Consider the following 19,483-nt stretch of genomic DNA (forward strand, 5'->3'; position numbering starts at 1 on the left):
TCTGATAGAGAACAGAGGTGTAGTTAGGGTTTACAGGGCTTGGGGATAAACTCAGTTTTCGCAGAATTATCTGGGCTTTAGAAGAGACAAACAACTTAAATACTTTAAAAGTTATTAAACTTTTTTAAAAATCATCAATTTTGCAGCATTTTTCCACCTAGAGGAAAATTTTGTTTTATTATACGTCGCTGAACAGCCGACCCAATTTTGAGTTCATGACTACTAATGTTCAACTCAGTAGCCTTGTCATTTTAAACCAATCCAGAAGACAAGGAAACTCCTGGATCAGTACCCCCAGAGGTATGATTTTTTATGGGAACAGACTTCTTTTACGGACACGACAGATTTAACGTGAATCAGTCACCATTTACTACACGGGGAGTCCTCGGCCGGCGGGGATCAAACCCACGACCTTTTGGACCCTAGATGAAAATAATCAAAATCACCGATTTTCGGGTTTTGCAAATTTTTATGAGCCGAAGGAATGCAGCATTATAAATTTTATAACAGTCATTAAACAGCCGGCTCAATTTTTGGCTCACGACCACTAATGTTCAACTCCATATTCTTGTAAACTTGAACCCAATCCAGAAGACAAGGGAACTCCTGGAACAATTGGGAGAAATTTGCTTTTGTGGAGGACATTTTGATGGAATTTGGGATTTAATATAGAAGTATATGTAATAATAATTTCTATGTAAGTCTACTTGACATATTATATGGCATAGGTATGATTTTGATAATTGCAAAATATTTATATCTCTATTAATAAACCTTGTAAATTCTATAGAGGGAAAAAAACGCTAATAAAACTTAGAATAGATTACTGTGAAGAGTTCGAAAAAACCACACCTGTTATGATTAGGAAGACCACACCTATGATTAGGAGGAAAATTAAGTTATGCTTAAAAATGCACTCTATAATTTTGGTTTTTTGATTACTAACAAACAATAGTTCAAGTCTATTTACAAATTTTATTTTCTAACTACTGAAGCACTCAGTAACAAACTCAAGATCATAGAACTGAAAAAGCATACCGGCACTCAGGGTACCAGTACTTTTTAGTGCAAAATCAGTTTCCAAAAGTTTGATAAGCCGTAATTTTTACAGCAATATTTACTGTAAAATGACTGAATCACCGTAATTTAATAATTATTACTGTAAAAATTACGTTATAAAATTTTACGATAGAAGTGGATTTTATAGTAAAGTGGATTTTACGGAAGCTGCCCTCAGGGTGCCAGTACTTTTTACCGTAATCTTGAATTTTATACCGTGTATATGTAAATATTACATTGTAAGAAAATGTTAATTGCTATGGCAAAATATTTATAGAAATTGAAAAAAAAAAACAATTAAAAAACTTAATTCGAAATTTTACCTTCTAAATTTGGCTCAGAACTAATACACATGAATTATATATTTTTAGACTTATATATGTAAAACTAATGTGTATAAAACTAAAAATATATATGCATAAATTATAATACACTGTCATAGTAATCATTAACAATACATGAATTATTGAAACAAAGGAACTCTTCAAGTAATCCGATTTGGATCAGAACCTCTAGAACCTCAAGTAATCGGATCAAGAACCCTCCCCCCTATTTTAGAATTCCGGTTACTTTTACAAATATTACATTTTTATGGAACAATTTAACTATTACAGACAACTAGAAAAACATATTATATTATTTTATAGACTGTAGATTTTTTAAAATTTTAATGAAAAGTTTTAATAAGACTGTTATGTTTAAGCAAGTGGATTTATCACTTTATAAAGCATGTTTCGACCGCATTCAGGGTCAATAAACCAGTCTTATATGCATACTTTATCAAAATGAATGTATGAATTATTTTATATAAGATTATTATTTTATATATATAAGATCTTAAATATAAAATCAACACCCGGATTTATTAATAAATTCATCCAAAAATTGTTTGGTTTTTATTGTAGCTCACTATGGGTTGTGCATAGAACTTTTGTAAACTTTTCAGACCAAAATTTTCAACTTGAATAAACGTAAGCAAAATTTCATTACTTTCTTCCAAAATTAAAAACAAATTTCCGTAAAACTTTATTCCAAGAGCATTTTGTTACTATACATAAAATTTTTCTTTACTTAATAAATGCATTATTAAATCATTATTTTCATTGTATATATTACTTGAAGAAGATACGATTATGTAAATTTTTATGTCACGCACTGTAAAAAATTCTGCATACATTTTACATTACGGTGCACCGACACCCTGATTGGCGGTACTGAGTGCCTGAGACTCAGGCTCCTAACTCAGAAGTAACTCATAACGCAGGAAAAGTTCATAACTCAGGCCCTGAGTTATGAACTTTTCACAGTAAAATACATTTTACCGGAACATGCTCAGGAACAAAAAAAATCTGATGTAATGTCATTTTTACAGTAATAATTACCGTTAAATCACTTAATAACTCTAATTAAATAAGCATTACTGTAAAAATTACGGAATAATATTTTACGGTTAAAATACATTTTACGGTGAAATGGATTTTACGGATGAGGCATCCGAAGTTCTCGTACTTTTTACCGTCATTTGATCCAGAATTTTTTACAGTGTTATCTTAATCAAATGGAATTTACATTTAATCAAATCATTTGTTTCTCTGACAACGAAAAGCCTCTAACACATTATAAAATTCAAATCAGACTTTAGTTCAATATAATTTATATATTTTTGTATGTTTCTTTTATCACTAGTTCGCTACGGTGGAAAATTTTAAACTTAATATAATATTAAATTTAATCTTCGAATATCAACTCAACATACCGAAGGCAGGGAAAATATTATTGATCATTTTCATTGATTTAAACTTTTTTTCTTTAGATCGATGCAGAATATAAATAAACTATACAGAAATACAACTATTAAGGTTGAAATCGTCCCAGACAGAAGCAAAAACATTATCGGATTACTTTTTTCATTTTATTTATTTTTTCCGCAAACCATGGTCATTTTTTTTTCTGAACTGGTCATCTGTATATTAAGGGCAGATTCTACTATGGACATAATTTACAGTTTCTTCTTCAGTCTGGCAATAAATAAACTTCGTAAACTCCTCCAAGCGTAAAACAGTCACGTTTATTTTACGTGTTTTTCTGCATAATCTTCGGATTACGGAAGAAAAATGATAAAATAACGACAATAAACAAGCATTTCTTCAGATCCATCAAAACTCCTCGTCTATTGAAGCATGAATTTGAAGGAACGGTGATCCAAAAATAAAGTAATAAAAATTTGACGAGATATTTTGTCGAGTCTCTCCAAAAGTAACAGTTCTGGGGAACAGTTATGCGGGTCATAGAAGATCAAATTAATGAGTGTAGACAGGTATGGAATGTTGACCGCTTGTTGAGAGGACCTTCGGGGCTGATTTTGGCCCACATTGGGTTTGGACCCAACGAGCTTCCTTTTCTTTGCACTGTTTCAGGAGGATGTTTGTAAAAAATGATCTTATTTTTTTTTCGCCAAAAAAATGTCGCAAAATATTTATATCTTTTTCGAGACGGAACTTTCTTTTAAGAATATGTTGAGTATACATTTTGTTTTAGAGCTGTGTTCTTCCTTAACGTCTTATACTCTCATCAAAATGGTACCTCAAAACCAGGAAATTTGCAAAAATTTGCTGCAACCTCGATTAGATGCAAAACTGAATCATGTTTTCGTCCAAGTTGAATCATAGCATCGAGTAATAAGTCCGACAGGTAGGAGAACGTGGTTTTACTTAGCACAGTTTTAAGATTTCAGTGGATTTAAATGATATTATAGTGTATTATTAAATGATATGATATATATATACGCGTTCCAAAATTTTTAAGAGTGTAGTTTAGGACAATTTACACTCTGAAAAAATCTCTTCAAATTTGAGCAATAATATCGACAAATTGAACCATAATACGGTACAAAATGTTTAACAGTGTAGTTTAGGGCACTTTAAATTCTCAAAAAAAGAATATCATCAACTTTGAACGAGAATATCGACATCTTGAACCACAATACGGTACAAAACTTTTAACAGTGCAATGTAGGTCCCTTCACTCTCAAAAAGAAACAAAAATCTTATCAATTTTAAACAATAATATAGACGCCTTGAATCATGATACTAAATTTTCGACAGTGTAGTTTAGCACTTTTAAGTAGAAAAACAAATATCAACTTTGAACAATAATATCGACGCCTAGAACTATAATACGGTACAAAATTTCCGCAATCTTAGAAAGTTATAAAATGCGCAATATTTCCGTTGAAGTAGAAGTATAATATTTTATCAAGTTTAAGTTTAGAAGAATGATATTGTGGTTTAAATTATCAGCGCAATATTAAGGCTGCAAGTATATTTGAACGATATAAGGACTTAACATGCTCCAAAATTTCTTTCATAGTTTAATCACATTTCATAATATTAAAATTAGTTTTCAGTCTTTATGCAGCACGTTTCAAAGTTGAAAATATGAATTGTTCGTTTTTTTTTTTAAATCTTAAAGATCTTATCACATCTTGTCGGTAGAAATTTGAAAAAAATTCTGATTATAATCAAGGACTCACAAAATATAGATCAACTTATAAATATTGACTTTTTTTAGCACATAATTATTGCACAATTGTAAATATTTTTTGATTTGGTAAACAAGCTGTTGCCATAATCTGACATTAGTTTTTAAAAAGTTTAGCTAAAAAGTTTGAAGTAAAATTATTTATAACTAAACATTTTAAATTCAATGTATAGATTTATGCATACTTAAATTCTCCATTAAAATTCATTTCAATGTATTAAGCATTTTTGAAGAAAGTAGTAGTCTGTAAGACTAAGAATTTTTTTTCTAACATTAACTAACATTACTCGTATTAACGTTTTAACATTAATTAAACTCATAATAATACCCTACCTATTATGTGTCAATGGATTTTAGAAAACTGCTCCCTATCTTATTAAATAGCAAGTTTTTTTTTTCGAAGAAATTTCGTAGTTGTTTTGTGCTTGGTACCCTTAAGTATATTGTCTACTGTAATGCTACAAGATAAAAAAAATTACTACATTCATATATTCTGTAACAAATATGTTAAAATTAGTCAGCTCAATTCAAGTCAGCTGGAGAATAATTTATTGCAAAAAATTTGTTTTAATATTATGTTGAACTTAAGTCAAAAACAAAAAAAAAAATTTAGAAAAATAGTGAGTAAAATAAAAAATTGGATACTAATGATTCCGAAAATTCCTTAATCTTTTTTTTTCTTTTCTGGTTTTTTTTTTTTTGCATTTAGATTTATCTTTATTTAGGGAGGGATTTAGCATGAACATATCGGAAAAAAATTCTTACTGTAAATTGAGAGACGTGTAAAGTTTTTTTTTAAGATCACTTGCACCATAATACTAAAGTGTTGCTTAATTTAAAAAAAATTCAATTCGAAAAAATTTGAAAAAAAAAGATTTACTTAAATTGACGAAAAAATTTAATTAATTCTGGATCCTTTAAAAAATTATCTTCAAATTTGTGTAAAATCTACTAATTTTGATAGGTTCTTTTCATTGTCTTTACTTCTGGATAGCTATGTATGTTTTATCATAGAAATGAAATAACATAGAATTTATCTAGATTTAAGATTTTTAAAGTAGTTAGAAATTTGTAAAGGGAGGATTTTATTTCCTTCCCGTCTTTCTAACGTAAAATTCTAATTTTATTAATTTTTGTTAAAAGTGTCTGAAAGATTTTTTAAAGTTAGGCAATGGCGTAAAGAACGTTTTTAGACAATAATTTAAAACAATTAAAAATTGATTAATTTTGAACTAGATTTAGAAATTAATACGTAAACGATATTTTTGTTGATCTTTTAAATTGAATTTCCAAACGTTCTCGTTAGATATGTAATGTTAAAGCCAAAAGCAAAACTTTTGTATGTGACTTCTGTTAAGATTCTGAAATCATTCTGAATTGTTATACAATCATTTATTTACCCCTGCAAAAATATGCAAATCTCTCGAAATTAATAACATTTTCCTTCATTTAAAATGAACATATAATAATAATGATCTACAAAAAGGTTTTTTCAGATTATTATTGCAGCAAAATTTATTTGATTTAGATCATTCGGCATTACGCTATTACCTTTTCAGAAATAAATGGGTGTATCATTTTTCTCAACGATCAAAGTAATGAAATTCCTGAGATTATTACTTTCCCTAAAATATATGATAAAATATTTTATTTTTGATGCATACAGATTGTATGATAACTCATAAAAAACACGAGTAAATCTTTTTCAGATGAATACATATGAATGAAAAGATTTTTTTTCTTCTTTTGATCATTTGAATGCAGCGGCAAATTGATGACTACGTTTCAATTTTTAGAATTCCATACCCTACAATATACTATCGTATTACATTAGATTTTTACAGCCAGACACCTTAACGACCAGATCATCGAGATTGATGTAAAAATAAAAAGGAAAAAAAATTGAGAATGAGAATAATCATTAACAAGTCGATTGACCTGCTCTTTGGAGATTTGCGACTTACTCATGCACTCAGGTGAGTTAAGTTCGAAGTACAGTGACACGTGAAAGGTGTTATGCATCCAAGAAAAAAACATTTATCACTGATTTGGCGAAAGAAAATACCACCATTTAAAGTATTTGATATCAAAACACCGAAAGAGTTTTTTATTATTTATTTTTGTAATCATTTGAAAAATTTTTTGAAATATTGCTTTCAAATTTATATTTGTAAGGAATAGTTTAAGGTTACAGAAACAATGCCTTGTTTGTTTATTTGCTCTATTATTATTTTGAAAAAGATTAAATAAATAAACTTTTAATCTTATAAAACAACTATTGTTTCCTTTATTTATATTGTATTTCTATTTGCACGTTCTCATTAAAAATTAAATAAATTCTAAAAATTATTTAGTTTTTAAAACTTTTTTTTTAAAGTTTGAAATTTTTAAATGTTGGCAGAAATTTGTTAACATCATTGCAGAAATTTTATGAAAAAAGTTACTTTGCATTTTAATTTATCTTCGCATTCTATATTATTATAGAAAATGTTTATTTACGAAAATGGATATTTTACTCTTAAATTACATATTTTAATAAGCTCACTGTGTTAATAAGGTTAGTAAATGTGATTAAAATATCGTGCCTTTAAAAATTGAACAAATAAATTTTGGTAAAACAGTAGGATTACTGTAAAAATCTTGGCGAACAATATTTAGTCATTTAAACATAAAATGTATTTACATTTTTACGCATATAAATACATATTATATACACATGCCAAACATGCATGCATATGCAAGACACATGCTGCACATAAGTTCTAGGTTCATGAAAGGTACATATACCAGAAAAGTAAATATTATTTAATGTGCGAAACATAGAATATTTGTTTTTGCTCTTAAGAGACACTACTTCTACAGTAAATGCAACTTGAATCTCATATTCTTAATTAATTTTAGAAATGCGAAAATAAAATTAAACATAATCGCTTTAAAAATAAAAACAATTAACATAAAATGGCATTAAAATTCATTGATGATATTTAGGATATTTAGGAAATTAGAAATTTTTTATTCCAAAAATAATTCTAAATACTTTATATATTAACTACACTAATAACTATGAATATTTGATATTGTTCATATGGTTTATACCATAATACCTTCTAATAAATGCATTAAATTTAGTTGTTTTTTCATAGTTTATCGTCTGCAATTATAGTTTTTTTCATTAATACTTTTTAAAATTATAGTACCAAATAAAAAATATTATATGTACTATCTTTAAAATAAAGCATCAAAATTTTAGATTTTTTTAAAAATGTTCACAAATCATAATTTTTTCTTATAAATTTTGCTTATTAATTTCGTGTTAATTTAATAAATTCCTTATCGTTTGCATTTTTGTATTATTTCTTTGCCAGAAATATATCAAAGTAGCTGAAATTTTTTTTTCGATTTTTGATTTTTAAATAACTGCCATTTTTCAAAACCTTTTAGATTTTAAAATTGTTATTTCACTATGAAGTCCATCTAAGCGAATACTAGTTTTCAAGCATCAAGAACAAGTTGAGGAAATTCTGGCGAGATAGCTTCATTCCGTATTTGGCGATAAGGGAGTTAACTTCGATGTAACCCTTGTGCGCTCATTGCAAACAATTCGGACGAAGTAAACATTGAAAGAAAGCAATGTTTGACTTCGAATTATTTTCCGACGTGATTTTGTGACTTTTTGACAGTTTTCTTGGATTATATAGTGACTTTCCCTCATTGGATTACATTCCGATTGAATATTTGGATGCTTTTTAACCCCGGAATCTTACCATGTGTTCTAACTTTTACGAATGGAATGGAACATCTCAGGTAAGTTCTTTACGATTTCAGAAAACTGACCTATTCTTTTAATGGTGAAATGTCCTTGATTTCGTTCTAAAATGTAAATCACTGTTTACAAATGAGTTTTTATTTAAACTTATTTTTATTAAATTTTAAATACAGGTGGTAAGGATTTATTATTAAGTTCCATAGTAATTTCAATTTATTTAAGAAGTTTGACATTTAACAGAATTTATTAACAATAAAAGTGCTTTATATATAGATTTACATTTTTTTAGCTTTATTTTTATTCGATATTACTCTTCACAAAAAGCAATTAATTGTTATTTATATGAAATAACGATCAGGATTGGTCAAGAAAAATTCACCAAGAATTTTTTCACAAAAAATAAAAATTTTTATAAATAAATAAATGCTGAGACAATGAATTGCAATTATTTATGATTAATTTTTAATGATATTTAAAACTGTCCTGGATGTCATGAATGATAGAAATATATATTAAATACATAATTTTTTTAAAAATAGTTTAATCTTTAGTACATGGAATTAAAATAAACATTCATTTTGTAAAGTATTGTGCTTCAGTTAAATAAATTTCGCTAAAATGACAATTTAAAACATTTAAAAAAAATTTATTTTAAATTTGAAGTTTTAGCGCAACAATATTTCTGAAAAAATTATTTTTCATATCGATTATCCATAGCTCTAAAATAATTTAAGAACTTTGGTAAAAATGAGAACGAGTTTTAACTGTAACGTTCAAGATATGAACTAAATTTTAAAATATTCTACTTTTATACTATTTTTAATGTATAAGTGTACTGATTTGCTTGTATGTTTTAATGGGATACCTGCAAGTGACGTAGTGTGGGTATCTCGATCCTGCATGGTTGTTGAACAGCGTCATTTGTTTACATTAGCAACTGTTTTTCCCAATCTTTTTTTAGTAAGCATAGCCAGTCAAGTATCAATTCCCTTAAGTGACACATTCTATATTCTACCAAAAAGATTCTTTCACTATATATTTTAACACAAAGACAGTCAAGACGTCACGTGGAACATAAACAAACTAACTTTGCATCTAAGTTGCGAGGTGCACAAAACAAAAATATATCACGGTTTCAATAAAATACACACACAAATAATAAATCTTAAGGTTAGTAAAAACCGTAGACGAGAAAGAATTATATTTCAACAAATTCGATGTGCTATACGGTGCTGTATTTAATTAACTTCACGTTAATTAACATTCTAACTTATGCGGAGAAACTTAGCTCGACTTTAATATGCCGTTTTGCTTTTAAACGATCAGCTGACGTCATAGGTCACATGTGTGGGTATCTACGATCTTCTTCTTGAAGTGCAAGTACCCATTTGTGACAATTACAAATAAATTAATTTGGAATATCTAAAATGCAACATTTTTTTCATCTTTTGATGTAAATGAAGTACTTTTCCAATAGAATATGTGCGTCATATTAGGTAAGATATATGATTTTAATGATATTTCACATGAACTAATTGCGAATTTGTTTCACTTTACAAATCTATTCAAAGCTTTTGGTACTAGTTTTATATAAGTAAAATATACAGAACATCGATAGAATTTCTGAGGATGCCTATTTTTATAACTGTTACTTATTAATGCCTATTTTTATAAATATAATGAAATTCGCAGGATTATAGTTCTTAACTGAAATAATATCTACGTCAAAAAAATATTGATAAATAAATAAATAAGAAAGCAATTTATCTCATTTTCGTCATTTTCTGATAATTTCCATATCAATCTACTTAAAAAATAGTGTCATTAATTATTATAGAAATGCTTCTATGAACTGATTATTTTGTGGGTAAAAGTCAATAGTTAAAATTTATTTCGACAACATGTTTGTTTTATTTTCACAATTTATTTTTCATATTTAAAACAATTAAATAAACATACATATTTTCTAATTTGTCTGGATAGAATTTTTGCTTTTGAAATTGTATGGAAGCTTTTGAGGTAAAATGCTTTTGAAAAAGTTGCATGAAAGTTTTTAAAGTAAAATGCTTTTAAAAAAGTTGTATAGAAGTTTTAACGTGTAGGATGTTTCAGTTTTTCGACTATTTGTGATGAAAGGTATGATAGAGTATAATCCAAATATTGCAAGATTAGTATATGGTCGGAAAAAAATGGTGAGAAAGTAACAGGAAATATTGAAAGGAAACAAATAGGATGAGAATCTACGCGTTCTTCTAAAAGTAAAACAGTGAGAAAAATCGCGCGTCCTGCACAAAAGCAAATAGGAGAGGATACAGGAATTACTTATTACTGCGGGAAAGCAAATAATAGAACTAGAGTATAATACTGATTGTAAGAAATAATTGCGAGAAAGAAAATTTCGTGAATCCAGGCGTACTTATGGTGTAGAGGATTAACATTTTGGGATATTGCAGAAAAACAGTTAGCGAAGAAAAGCGATTGAGCTGCAAAAAAGCAAACTAAAGAAAAATTAGTGAGCAGAACATGAAAAAGTAAATAATGGGTAGAAACTAAAAACATAATTCAAAATGCAGAAAAACTATCGAGGCGATCCATTTGTTGAGGGAAAGAAAATCTAGAGGATAAGGTTGCACTTGGGTAAAAAAGAGAACTAGAATTTAGGAGTATTATAAGAAAATAGAGTGAAAAAGCTGGTGTACTTAGAAAAAAAGGAAGCAAAATTTAAAAAAAAAGAAATAAAAGTAAAGAAAACAGTATGCACTACAGTTAAGCGAATAGAAAAAGAAATTAAGAATAGCATCTGGATTTAGGAAATTAATCAAATGAATCAATTCATTGCAGGAACGCAGATCTAGAAGTACATGATTGATGATCTTGATAAAAATAATACTATTAGTTATGCGTACGGTAGGAAAACAGTCAGAGTTAAAGAGCAGATATACTGCAAAAAAATTCTTTTTACTGAAAAACAAATAGAGGTAGAATTTAAATAACGCATGTAGATTTAGGAAAACAATCAGGCGTATCCATTTAATGCAGTAAAGCAAATCCGAAGAAAACCGGGTGTACTTCGAAAAAAAAAGGGGGCTAGAAGTCGGAGATACTACAGGAAAAGAATCAGTGGGAAAGAATGTGCTATGCAAAAAAAGCAAACAGGGGATCATAATTGTTGCATTTCAAGAAAACAAATAGAAACGGAAATAAGACGTTATATTTCAATTCACAGGAATACAAACAGCCTTCAGTTGATGATTTTTAGAAAACCGTTAGCTTATGTGAGGAACAAATTATTATTTTGTAAAAAATGAATTAATTCCATTTTTTTTATTCAAAAAGCACTTATTATTCACTACAAAATTTTAACTAGTTGCAGTGATGTATGCATTTCAACATCATAATTTTATTTTTTTTGAAAATTGTATTGCAATTTTGTATTTTCTTTTTTAAATTGTCGAAAGATATATTTTAATAATATTCCAAGTTTAATTACTTGGTCAATCATTACACTCCATTGTTTTAACGTCCAGAAACTCGGTCTGTATTCTACACCCGCTATTGGCTGTGAATGTTAAACAGACGATGAAAGAAGTTGCGAATTTTAAATTTTAACTATACCTATTTGATATGCATTGTTAATACTATATACTTCGGTTATGATGTTCTCATTACATTAAAATAACGTCATTAACAGTCTTAATATCTGCAACAATTTGTTTGTTCTGAGAACATTGGGTGCTGTTCTTCTATAAACTACTATCTGGAAGAATTGACTTTGCGTGTGTTTATGTATGTGGGCCGATTCATTCTCTTCCTGGTCATTGTTAGAACGTTCCTCAGTAATGAATGTTGGTTTTCTTTTTATGTACGGCTTTTAACTGTCGAGTCATTGATGTTCGTGATGTCCAGCAGCTAGAAACGTTTTTTCAATGAGGGCTCCTAAAAGAACAGGGAATAGTTATTATGAAATTGATTGTTATACTTGCCGGAAACTTTGAAACAAGATCATTCTCCTTTGGCCAAAAAAAGTTGAAATACAATCTGCAATTTTCAAGTTATCGATAGTTTTTGCCTTTAAATTCGTGACAAATGGTATCAGCAAAGTAGTGTTTAAAGAAGTTTTTATTTATATATTTTTGTTTAATGGAATGCGCCTAATGAATACCTAAATATTGCATTTAAAAACTAAGCATTGTTAATATGTAATTTGGGTCATTTTACACTAGTTATTTCTCTTAAATAATCTATATTTTTTTTGCTGTTTTGCTGAGGTTCACCATAAAACATTCAGTTGATTTTTTTCTTTTTATAATAGGCATTCTTTATGTTTTAAAAGCATCAACTCCTTAAAATATACTTCTCAAAGGAATGAAAATCAGTTTTTGAAGCTAGAGAGTAATTATATGTTTTTTTAATAAAGAAAAAGAATATCAAGGAAGAAATTTCAATTCCACATTATTCAAGCAAATAAAATGTCAAAATAACTTTTCAAATGATAGAAATACAATATTTATTCAATTAATTTTCTGACATTTTAGGCACAAATTTACTTTTATATTAAACTTCTTTGTCTAAGTCTCCATTTGAAACATAAATTTCCTCTTTTATTGCTTATTAATTGTAAAAACATTCTAAAATATTTATTTTTGTTATGATTGGGATTAAGACAATAAAATGCTTAATTGCAAAGGAGGAGCATGTTTAAATATTAAATAACTACATAATCATATTTCCTAAATATAAGCATGAATTTGTGTTTCAAAAAATTTCATTTATTATTTACTCAATTCAATTTACCAACTCGTTACTATATTCGACTTGGTCATGTTTTTGCTTTAGTTTCAAATTTAATAGTAAACACAAATGTTTAAATATTTTTGGGAAAAATTACAAGAGTCATAAAACATAAAAACGAAGGTAATTTATCCAGTATAACAGTAAAATTTAATTATTTTTTCCTACTTTGTCCATTATTATTTTTTAAATAGCTTAACCAGTTAAGAATTTTTGAGACAGTATATCGTTTTCTTCTTAGAATATTTTGATGGAATATAATATACAAATCAAAGAACGTTGCAGTAAAACAATAAGATTCAATCAGATTGCTTTTTAATGTGAGAGATGGGCCGCATGCCTTCTTAACAAGTAAATAATAAATTGGGATTTAAAAATCTCCAGGATTTTTCAAAATTTTTTTGAGACATTTGAAATTTAACGTTAGTTTGGGCTTTAGCTATAGTCATTTAACAGAGGTAATTATTTGATATGACGTGACTGTGTGCAAGCGTTACTATAAATCATTCTTGATACAGCCAGTTAATAATGTAAAAAAAAATTTAAGGAAGAAAAAAAAGAATTATTAATTTTATTAATCCATTGATTTCCCCAACTACTTTTTGGCTAATCAAAAAATTGAATTTTTAAATCAATGAATCCATGAAAATGTATAACAGTTAATTCTTTAGAGCCTATAGAGGTTAATTCTTTACATCCTCAGTGTTAACCTATGGATAAATGATGAAACCAATTATCTAATTTATCAACTTACTATTAAGTAACTATTTCGGAATATTTTTTGTTTAATATTTCATTGATTGTAAAGTATTCTAGCTATTGTATAGTCTAGTAATAGTATTGTATTGTACCAATAATAAAATTTTAATGTTGTAAGTATTTCCAAAACCTTTTTAAAATTTATAGGATAACTCTGAAAAGTTTTTAAAATGCTTGAAACCTTAGAAATTAAATTTATTGACTGGATTCAATGTTAAATATTAATGTTAATGAAGTAATTTTTTTCTAACGAATGAGGAATTTGAGTTTCAAAAATTTTTCATGAAGCATTTTCAAACGAAGCATTTTCAATATTCACGGCAGTCAACTACTATATTTTTTTTCCAGTTCCATCTTGTATCATTTTAATTTGAACAGATTATTTTTCAAATCATTGATAAACGACTTTAGAAACACCTAATTAATTTTTTCCTATAAAAATACTTTTATTTATTAATTTACCAATTACTCTAAAATTACACAAGTTTTATTTTTTTGGCATGTTATATGATTAACCAATTTGGTTTAAGATTAATAATTTCAGATTATTTAGAAATTCATGAAAACGTAACATGTAAATATGCTTGATCTAAAAATGTACTGAAATGTTTCGTTTGTCATTAAAAAAGGACAAAATAACTTCAAGAGAATAATTTTGGTAGAGTAAACTAACCAGTGAAGGAACACTTAAGCTTCGCTTGCCTTTTAAAAAATCATATTAATTTCAAAATTCGTAATTTTAGTTAAATGACAGTGTCAACATATTTGTTACTAATTGCAAATTATGTAAAAAAATCGTAGAGAACTTACATAATATTGTTTTAAAGTTTTGGAGGTTCAAATAACAATTAGTAGTAAGACCAAGTGAAGGAACAGCTCTTACCAGTGAATGAACATCCAGTAAAGGAACACTTAATTTTGGTTATTTTTTAATGCTCTTTATGAATTTATAAGCCATACAAATACTTAAAAACAAGCCTATTCTTGAAATTATAACGTATAAAAAGTTAGAAAATGTTAACTTTTTTTTGTAATCATGAATTGAAAATTAAAGTGTCTACATATTAACACATACTGTTCATTCACTGGGAAATCTGTGCCCAGTAGAGGAGCATGCCTGTTCCCTCACTGGTTAGAAATTGTTTTTCGTGTTTTTAACGTACTTTTGATGCGGAACATCACTAAAGGTACAAGAAAATTTAAGTTTATCTTTTATTTACATTAACTTAGAAAAAAAAATCAGTAAAGGAACACTTGCTCCTTCACTGGTTTTTCATCGTTTGGTGATCCAGTGAATAAACACCCCCTTATCTCAGTACTTGATTATGCTATGATGCTTTAAAAAAATAAAACGTAACTTCAATAACTATATTTTGAACTCTCTTTTTCACAGTGAGAAAAATAAAACTATTACATGCAATTAATTCCACTTCAAACATATAAATACAAACACTCACCTTATAATTTTTTCAAAGAAGCAAGGTGTTGCAGAGATAATAACAAATTCAAAACTTTTTCCAGAGAAGTCTATCTGACCAGGTAATCCAAAACATTGCTAGATGACTTCCTATTGTTTGGCAGTAAGCTATTGTTACCAATCAATCTAAAGAAAAACTTTCAAATTCTTATTTTTAATCAATATATATGAAATGTTCCTTCATTGGGTAGTGTTACTTCACTGGTTGGTTTACCCTATAGCCCTTAACATTTCCTTTCGTATTAAATTTTTTTTTTGTTAATGGAAAATTGTTTACTTAAAAAATCTTTTTGAAATACGTTGGTTCCTGACAAACGTAATTTTAAACTTTCAAATTGTCAAATATTAAGGTGCAAAATACGCCATTTTATTACTTTCTGTTAAATAAATTACATAATTTAAAAGTCAATTTAGTAAAAAATATTTCTTAACATGGTGTGAGTAAAATGCTTGATATAAAAATGACCTAGAATTCAAGTTACTGCTAGAAATGAAAATTTCTAGACCATGACTATTAATTAAGTTCATATCAATTCTCCAAGAAGACAGTAAAACAATAGCTCTAGATACACAGTTGTTTCAAAACAAGACATGCATCTTAAATAGAGTATAATGTCCGATAAGTTATTTTAAAATTGAATAAGTTATTTAGACTATCTATTTTAGAATTGTGTTTCAATTTAAAACCAATTTGAGAGATAAAGCTGGAATAACATCAAATATAACAGAACTGAATTTCAAAATAACTCTGGCTGTTTCACGGTATTAACTGCGCGATAAAATGTTTGCCTAACTATTAAGATTTAGATCAATGTTATTAATTTAAATAATCATTGCAAATATGTAAATAACACTTTGGTATGGAAGTTGATATCATTTGAAATACTATGTATGTAGTATTCAAATTTAAAAAAATATCAATTCCAACACGTAAAAATCTCAGTAGATAATTATGCTTGAAGTATCCAACATTTGGTAAATGGGTGTATTTTTTAAAATAATTTATGTATCTAGCAAAAATTGTAAAGTATTTATTATTATTTTGAAGTATTTCAGAGAATTTATCATAACTAAGTTAAAAGTGTCTTCTAGCTTTTAGAAATTTAAATTTTGAAGTTTTTTTCTTTGACACTTGCTACCATAATGAATATTTTTAATGGAAGTTCTTTATCTAATTCCCCAAAAAAAGTTGCGAGGCATTTGTATAAAAACTAGAAAATATCGTAAAGTGCTTAAAAAGCAAACAAACCCGGAAAGGATTTTGTTTGAGGTTATTTGACTTTTCAGTTCAAAGCTGAATATTGAAGCTTTTTGTATTGAATAAAATTCCGGATCAAATTATTTTTGCAGTAATATTTACTTAATTAGAGTGATTCAGTGATTTTGCGATAGTTTTTATTGTAAAATTCCGGTAAAAATGGAATTTACGTACCGGCACCTTGAGCTCCGATACTTTTTCCTGTAATTTGATCGGGAATTTTTTACAATGTGCTTCAAGCAAACAAAGCAAAGAGAAAAGGAAAAAAAAATCGTTTGCTATGTGAAATGAAAAACGACCATGTAATGAAAACACCTGATAGAAAATTTGACGTCCAAGTTCTATGCTTTATATAGTCAGTAGGTACAAAATTTCAATTTCGCACATAATATTGTGAATTTCAAGTATCAGTTAAAAATGATTTATAATTCTCCTAAATATTAATAAAATTACTATAATCTAAATTTAATAATTATTAAAAAATGCAACGAACATAATAAAAATTAAAGTTCATATCCGATATTTTTTAAAACCAGAGAAGAGTTGAACATTATATCTGGGATTTATGTTTGGAGAACGCTATTTTTCAGAAAATTCACATGGATCAGTTTAAAATAATTTCATGTTAGCTGTGTACTGTTAATTTCATGTTAACTGTGAACAAACTAGTGATCGGATTGTTAATGTTAATGATTTGAAGAACTTAATATAAATGCGCCAATTAACCTGAGCAGACGATGTTTTAAGTTACGAAACCAGACATAAAATTATACTTTCTATGAATAACCATAGTTGTTTTCAAAAGATTTGGTTTCTTGCTTTTCAAAAACAAAGAGGGATGGCAACAATCTAGAAAATATGGTTAGAATAGTTTAGATAGGAGAGCAGTCGAAGTCTGTGTCCTTTAGTTTTAGTTTCAATTTTTTGTTTATTTTACCTTGGAAACAGGAACTATTAAATATAATTAACTATCAAAGATAATTACTTTTTCTGGGACCATTAAAAATAATCATATATTTGTTTTTTTTTCCCGCATAATAAAACTCGTTTTCTAAAGACACAATTCTTCTTCAAAAATAACTTTTCATAATTATTTATTAATTTTAGTATTTATTTTAGTAATTGCTAAAAATATTTTAGTTTAAAAATGCAGAAAAAACTTTCCATAATTTCTTATTAGGTAATTTTAAATAACAATATCAAAATTTCGAGCAGAATCAGTCAAATGAAAATTAATTAATTCTTGAGAAATGAAAATTAAAAATATGACTTTGTTGATATCTCCGCTCTCCTGACTAAATTTTCAGTAGCATATTTTCCATACGCTTGCTCCTCACATATTGAGAATCAGAAATCTAAACCTGTCGGAAAAAAGGTATGTTTTACAGAAAAACAAAGAAAGTACGGTTCTTTGTCTGATTATGCATTTTCATCGTCTGCAGAAATTATTTAGCTTATTTAAGCTTAGCCCCTGGAACCTGATTGCATAGTACATAACTGTACAATCGCTATTAGTTCTAACGTTATGAAGGTATTTTATTTCCCCATTTTGAGTACTGTGCAAAAAAAAAAAAAATAAATAAATAAATAAAAACTTTTCATTGAATACTTTTAAGGAATCGTTATGTTTAAATTTATAAATATACTTAATTCATTTTATGGGTCATAGCATAGTTCATTATTACTTGTCTTTTAGAAAAATTTCATATTTTAATAATAAAATGAATAAGATTTACATATCCTGAGAAACAAGCAATCTAATGATTATTTGGTGTAAATTAAATATTTTAATTAATTTAATATTTTAATAAGCTTGATTTGCTTATTTTTAGTTAGATACGCTATAATATAGTTTTAATGAGTGATTCCGCTAACTGATAATAAAATACGCTTATTCCTATTGAGTGATATTTACATTTGTTCTTATATATCGCCAAATACTACTTTGGAAATATAATTGGTAAAAACCTTATACATTCACATAATTTTGAAAATCGGATTTACATAGCTTAAAATTCTTAACATGCATTCGTAAATCTATTAAGTAATTAGGTAATCAAAGGTTCAGTTAATCAATAAACCAGAAAACTTGCATTGTGTAAAATTAAAACGCAATCGATAATCGCAAACTAAAGATCCTTAGTACATAATAAAATCTAAACTTGTTAGAGCATAGCCATTCTCAAATAAAGGATCTAGAATTAATTCGAAAGGAATTTTAACTTGGAAACAACTGAGCGTTCTAAAATTAAAAGCGGATTAACAAAAAATAACCCACTTTGTAACACTTCGTTTCAATTGTTAAAAGTATTATAAATAACGAGAGATCTTTAAAAAAATATACTCTTAATGAGAAATGTTAATTGTAATTACTATCACTAAAATAATCTATTATTACTTTACTATTAAAGCAGAAAAAATTGTTAAAATTTTCTTTTGTTTATTTCGATTGTAATATTATTTACTGATCTCATTAAATTATGTTGTAATTATTTGAATGTATTCAATATCAGTAAGGATCAATGTCTTGCTGAAGTTTACGAATTATTTTTGAAAGTTAAACTTATATGCTTCTTTTTATTATTTTTTTTTTAAATTTCACGAGAAAGATTTTGTCTCAAATTGTATTAAATTAAAGATCCAAATAGCTAAAACCTAAAGTTAAACATTTGAATTTGTTGAAAAATATATTTTTCAGATTTTTACTGTTTTACGCACTACACAAAGTACATTTGTACAAGTCCACTTTACAAAGTGCAAGTTTACTTTACAAAGTCCACGTCACAAAGTACAAGTCCAACTTAATTAAAAAATTAAGATGGAAAGAGGGAAT

General features: G+C 27.2%; 1 protein-coding gene across 1 annotated transcript in view; it reads left to right on the forward strand.

The window, feature by feature from the left end:
• The first annotated feature begins 8,136 nt into the window (after window positions 1–8,136).
• Window positions 8,137–19,483, forward strand: part of LOC107440583 (serine-rich adhesin for platelets) — an 87,082-nt gene continuing 75,735 nt past the window's right edge. The window contains exon 1 of the mRNA XM_016053555.3: window positions 8,137–8,403. Within this exon, the coding sequence (XP_015909041.1) occupies window positions 8,385–8,403 (19 nt within the window). The 5' untranslated portion in view covers window positions 8,137–8,384. The remainder of the gene's footprint in view (window positions 8,404–19,483) is intronic.

This window comes from Parasteatoda tepidariorum, chromosome 3 (genome assembly GCF_043381705.1).
Source record: "Parasteatoda tepidariorum isolate YZ-2023 chromosome 3, CAS_Ptep_4.0, whole genome shotgun sequence".
Classification (NCBI taxonomy): domain Eukaryota; kingdom Metazoa; phylum Arthropoda; class Arachnida; order Araneae; family Theridiidae; genus Parasteatoda; species Parasteatoda tepidariorum.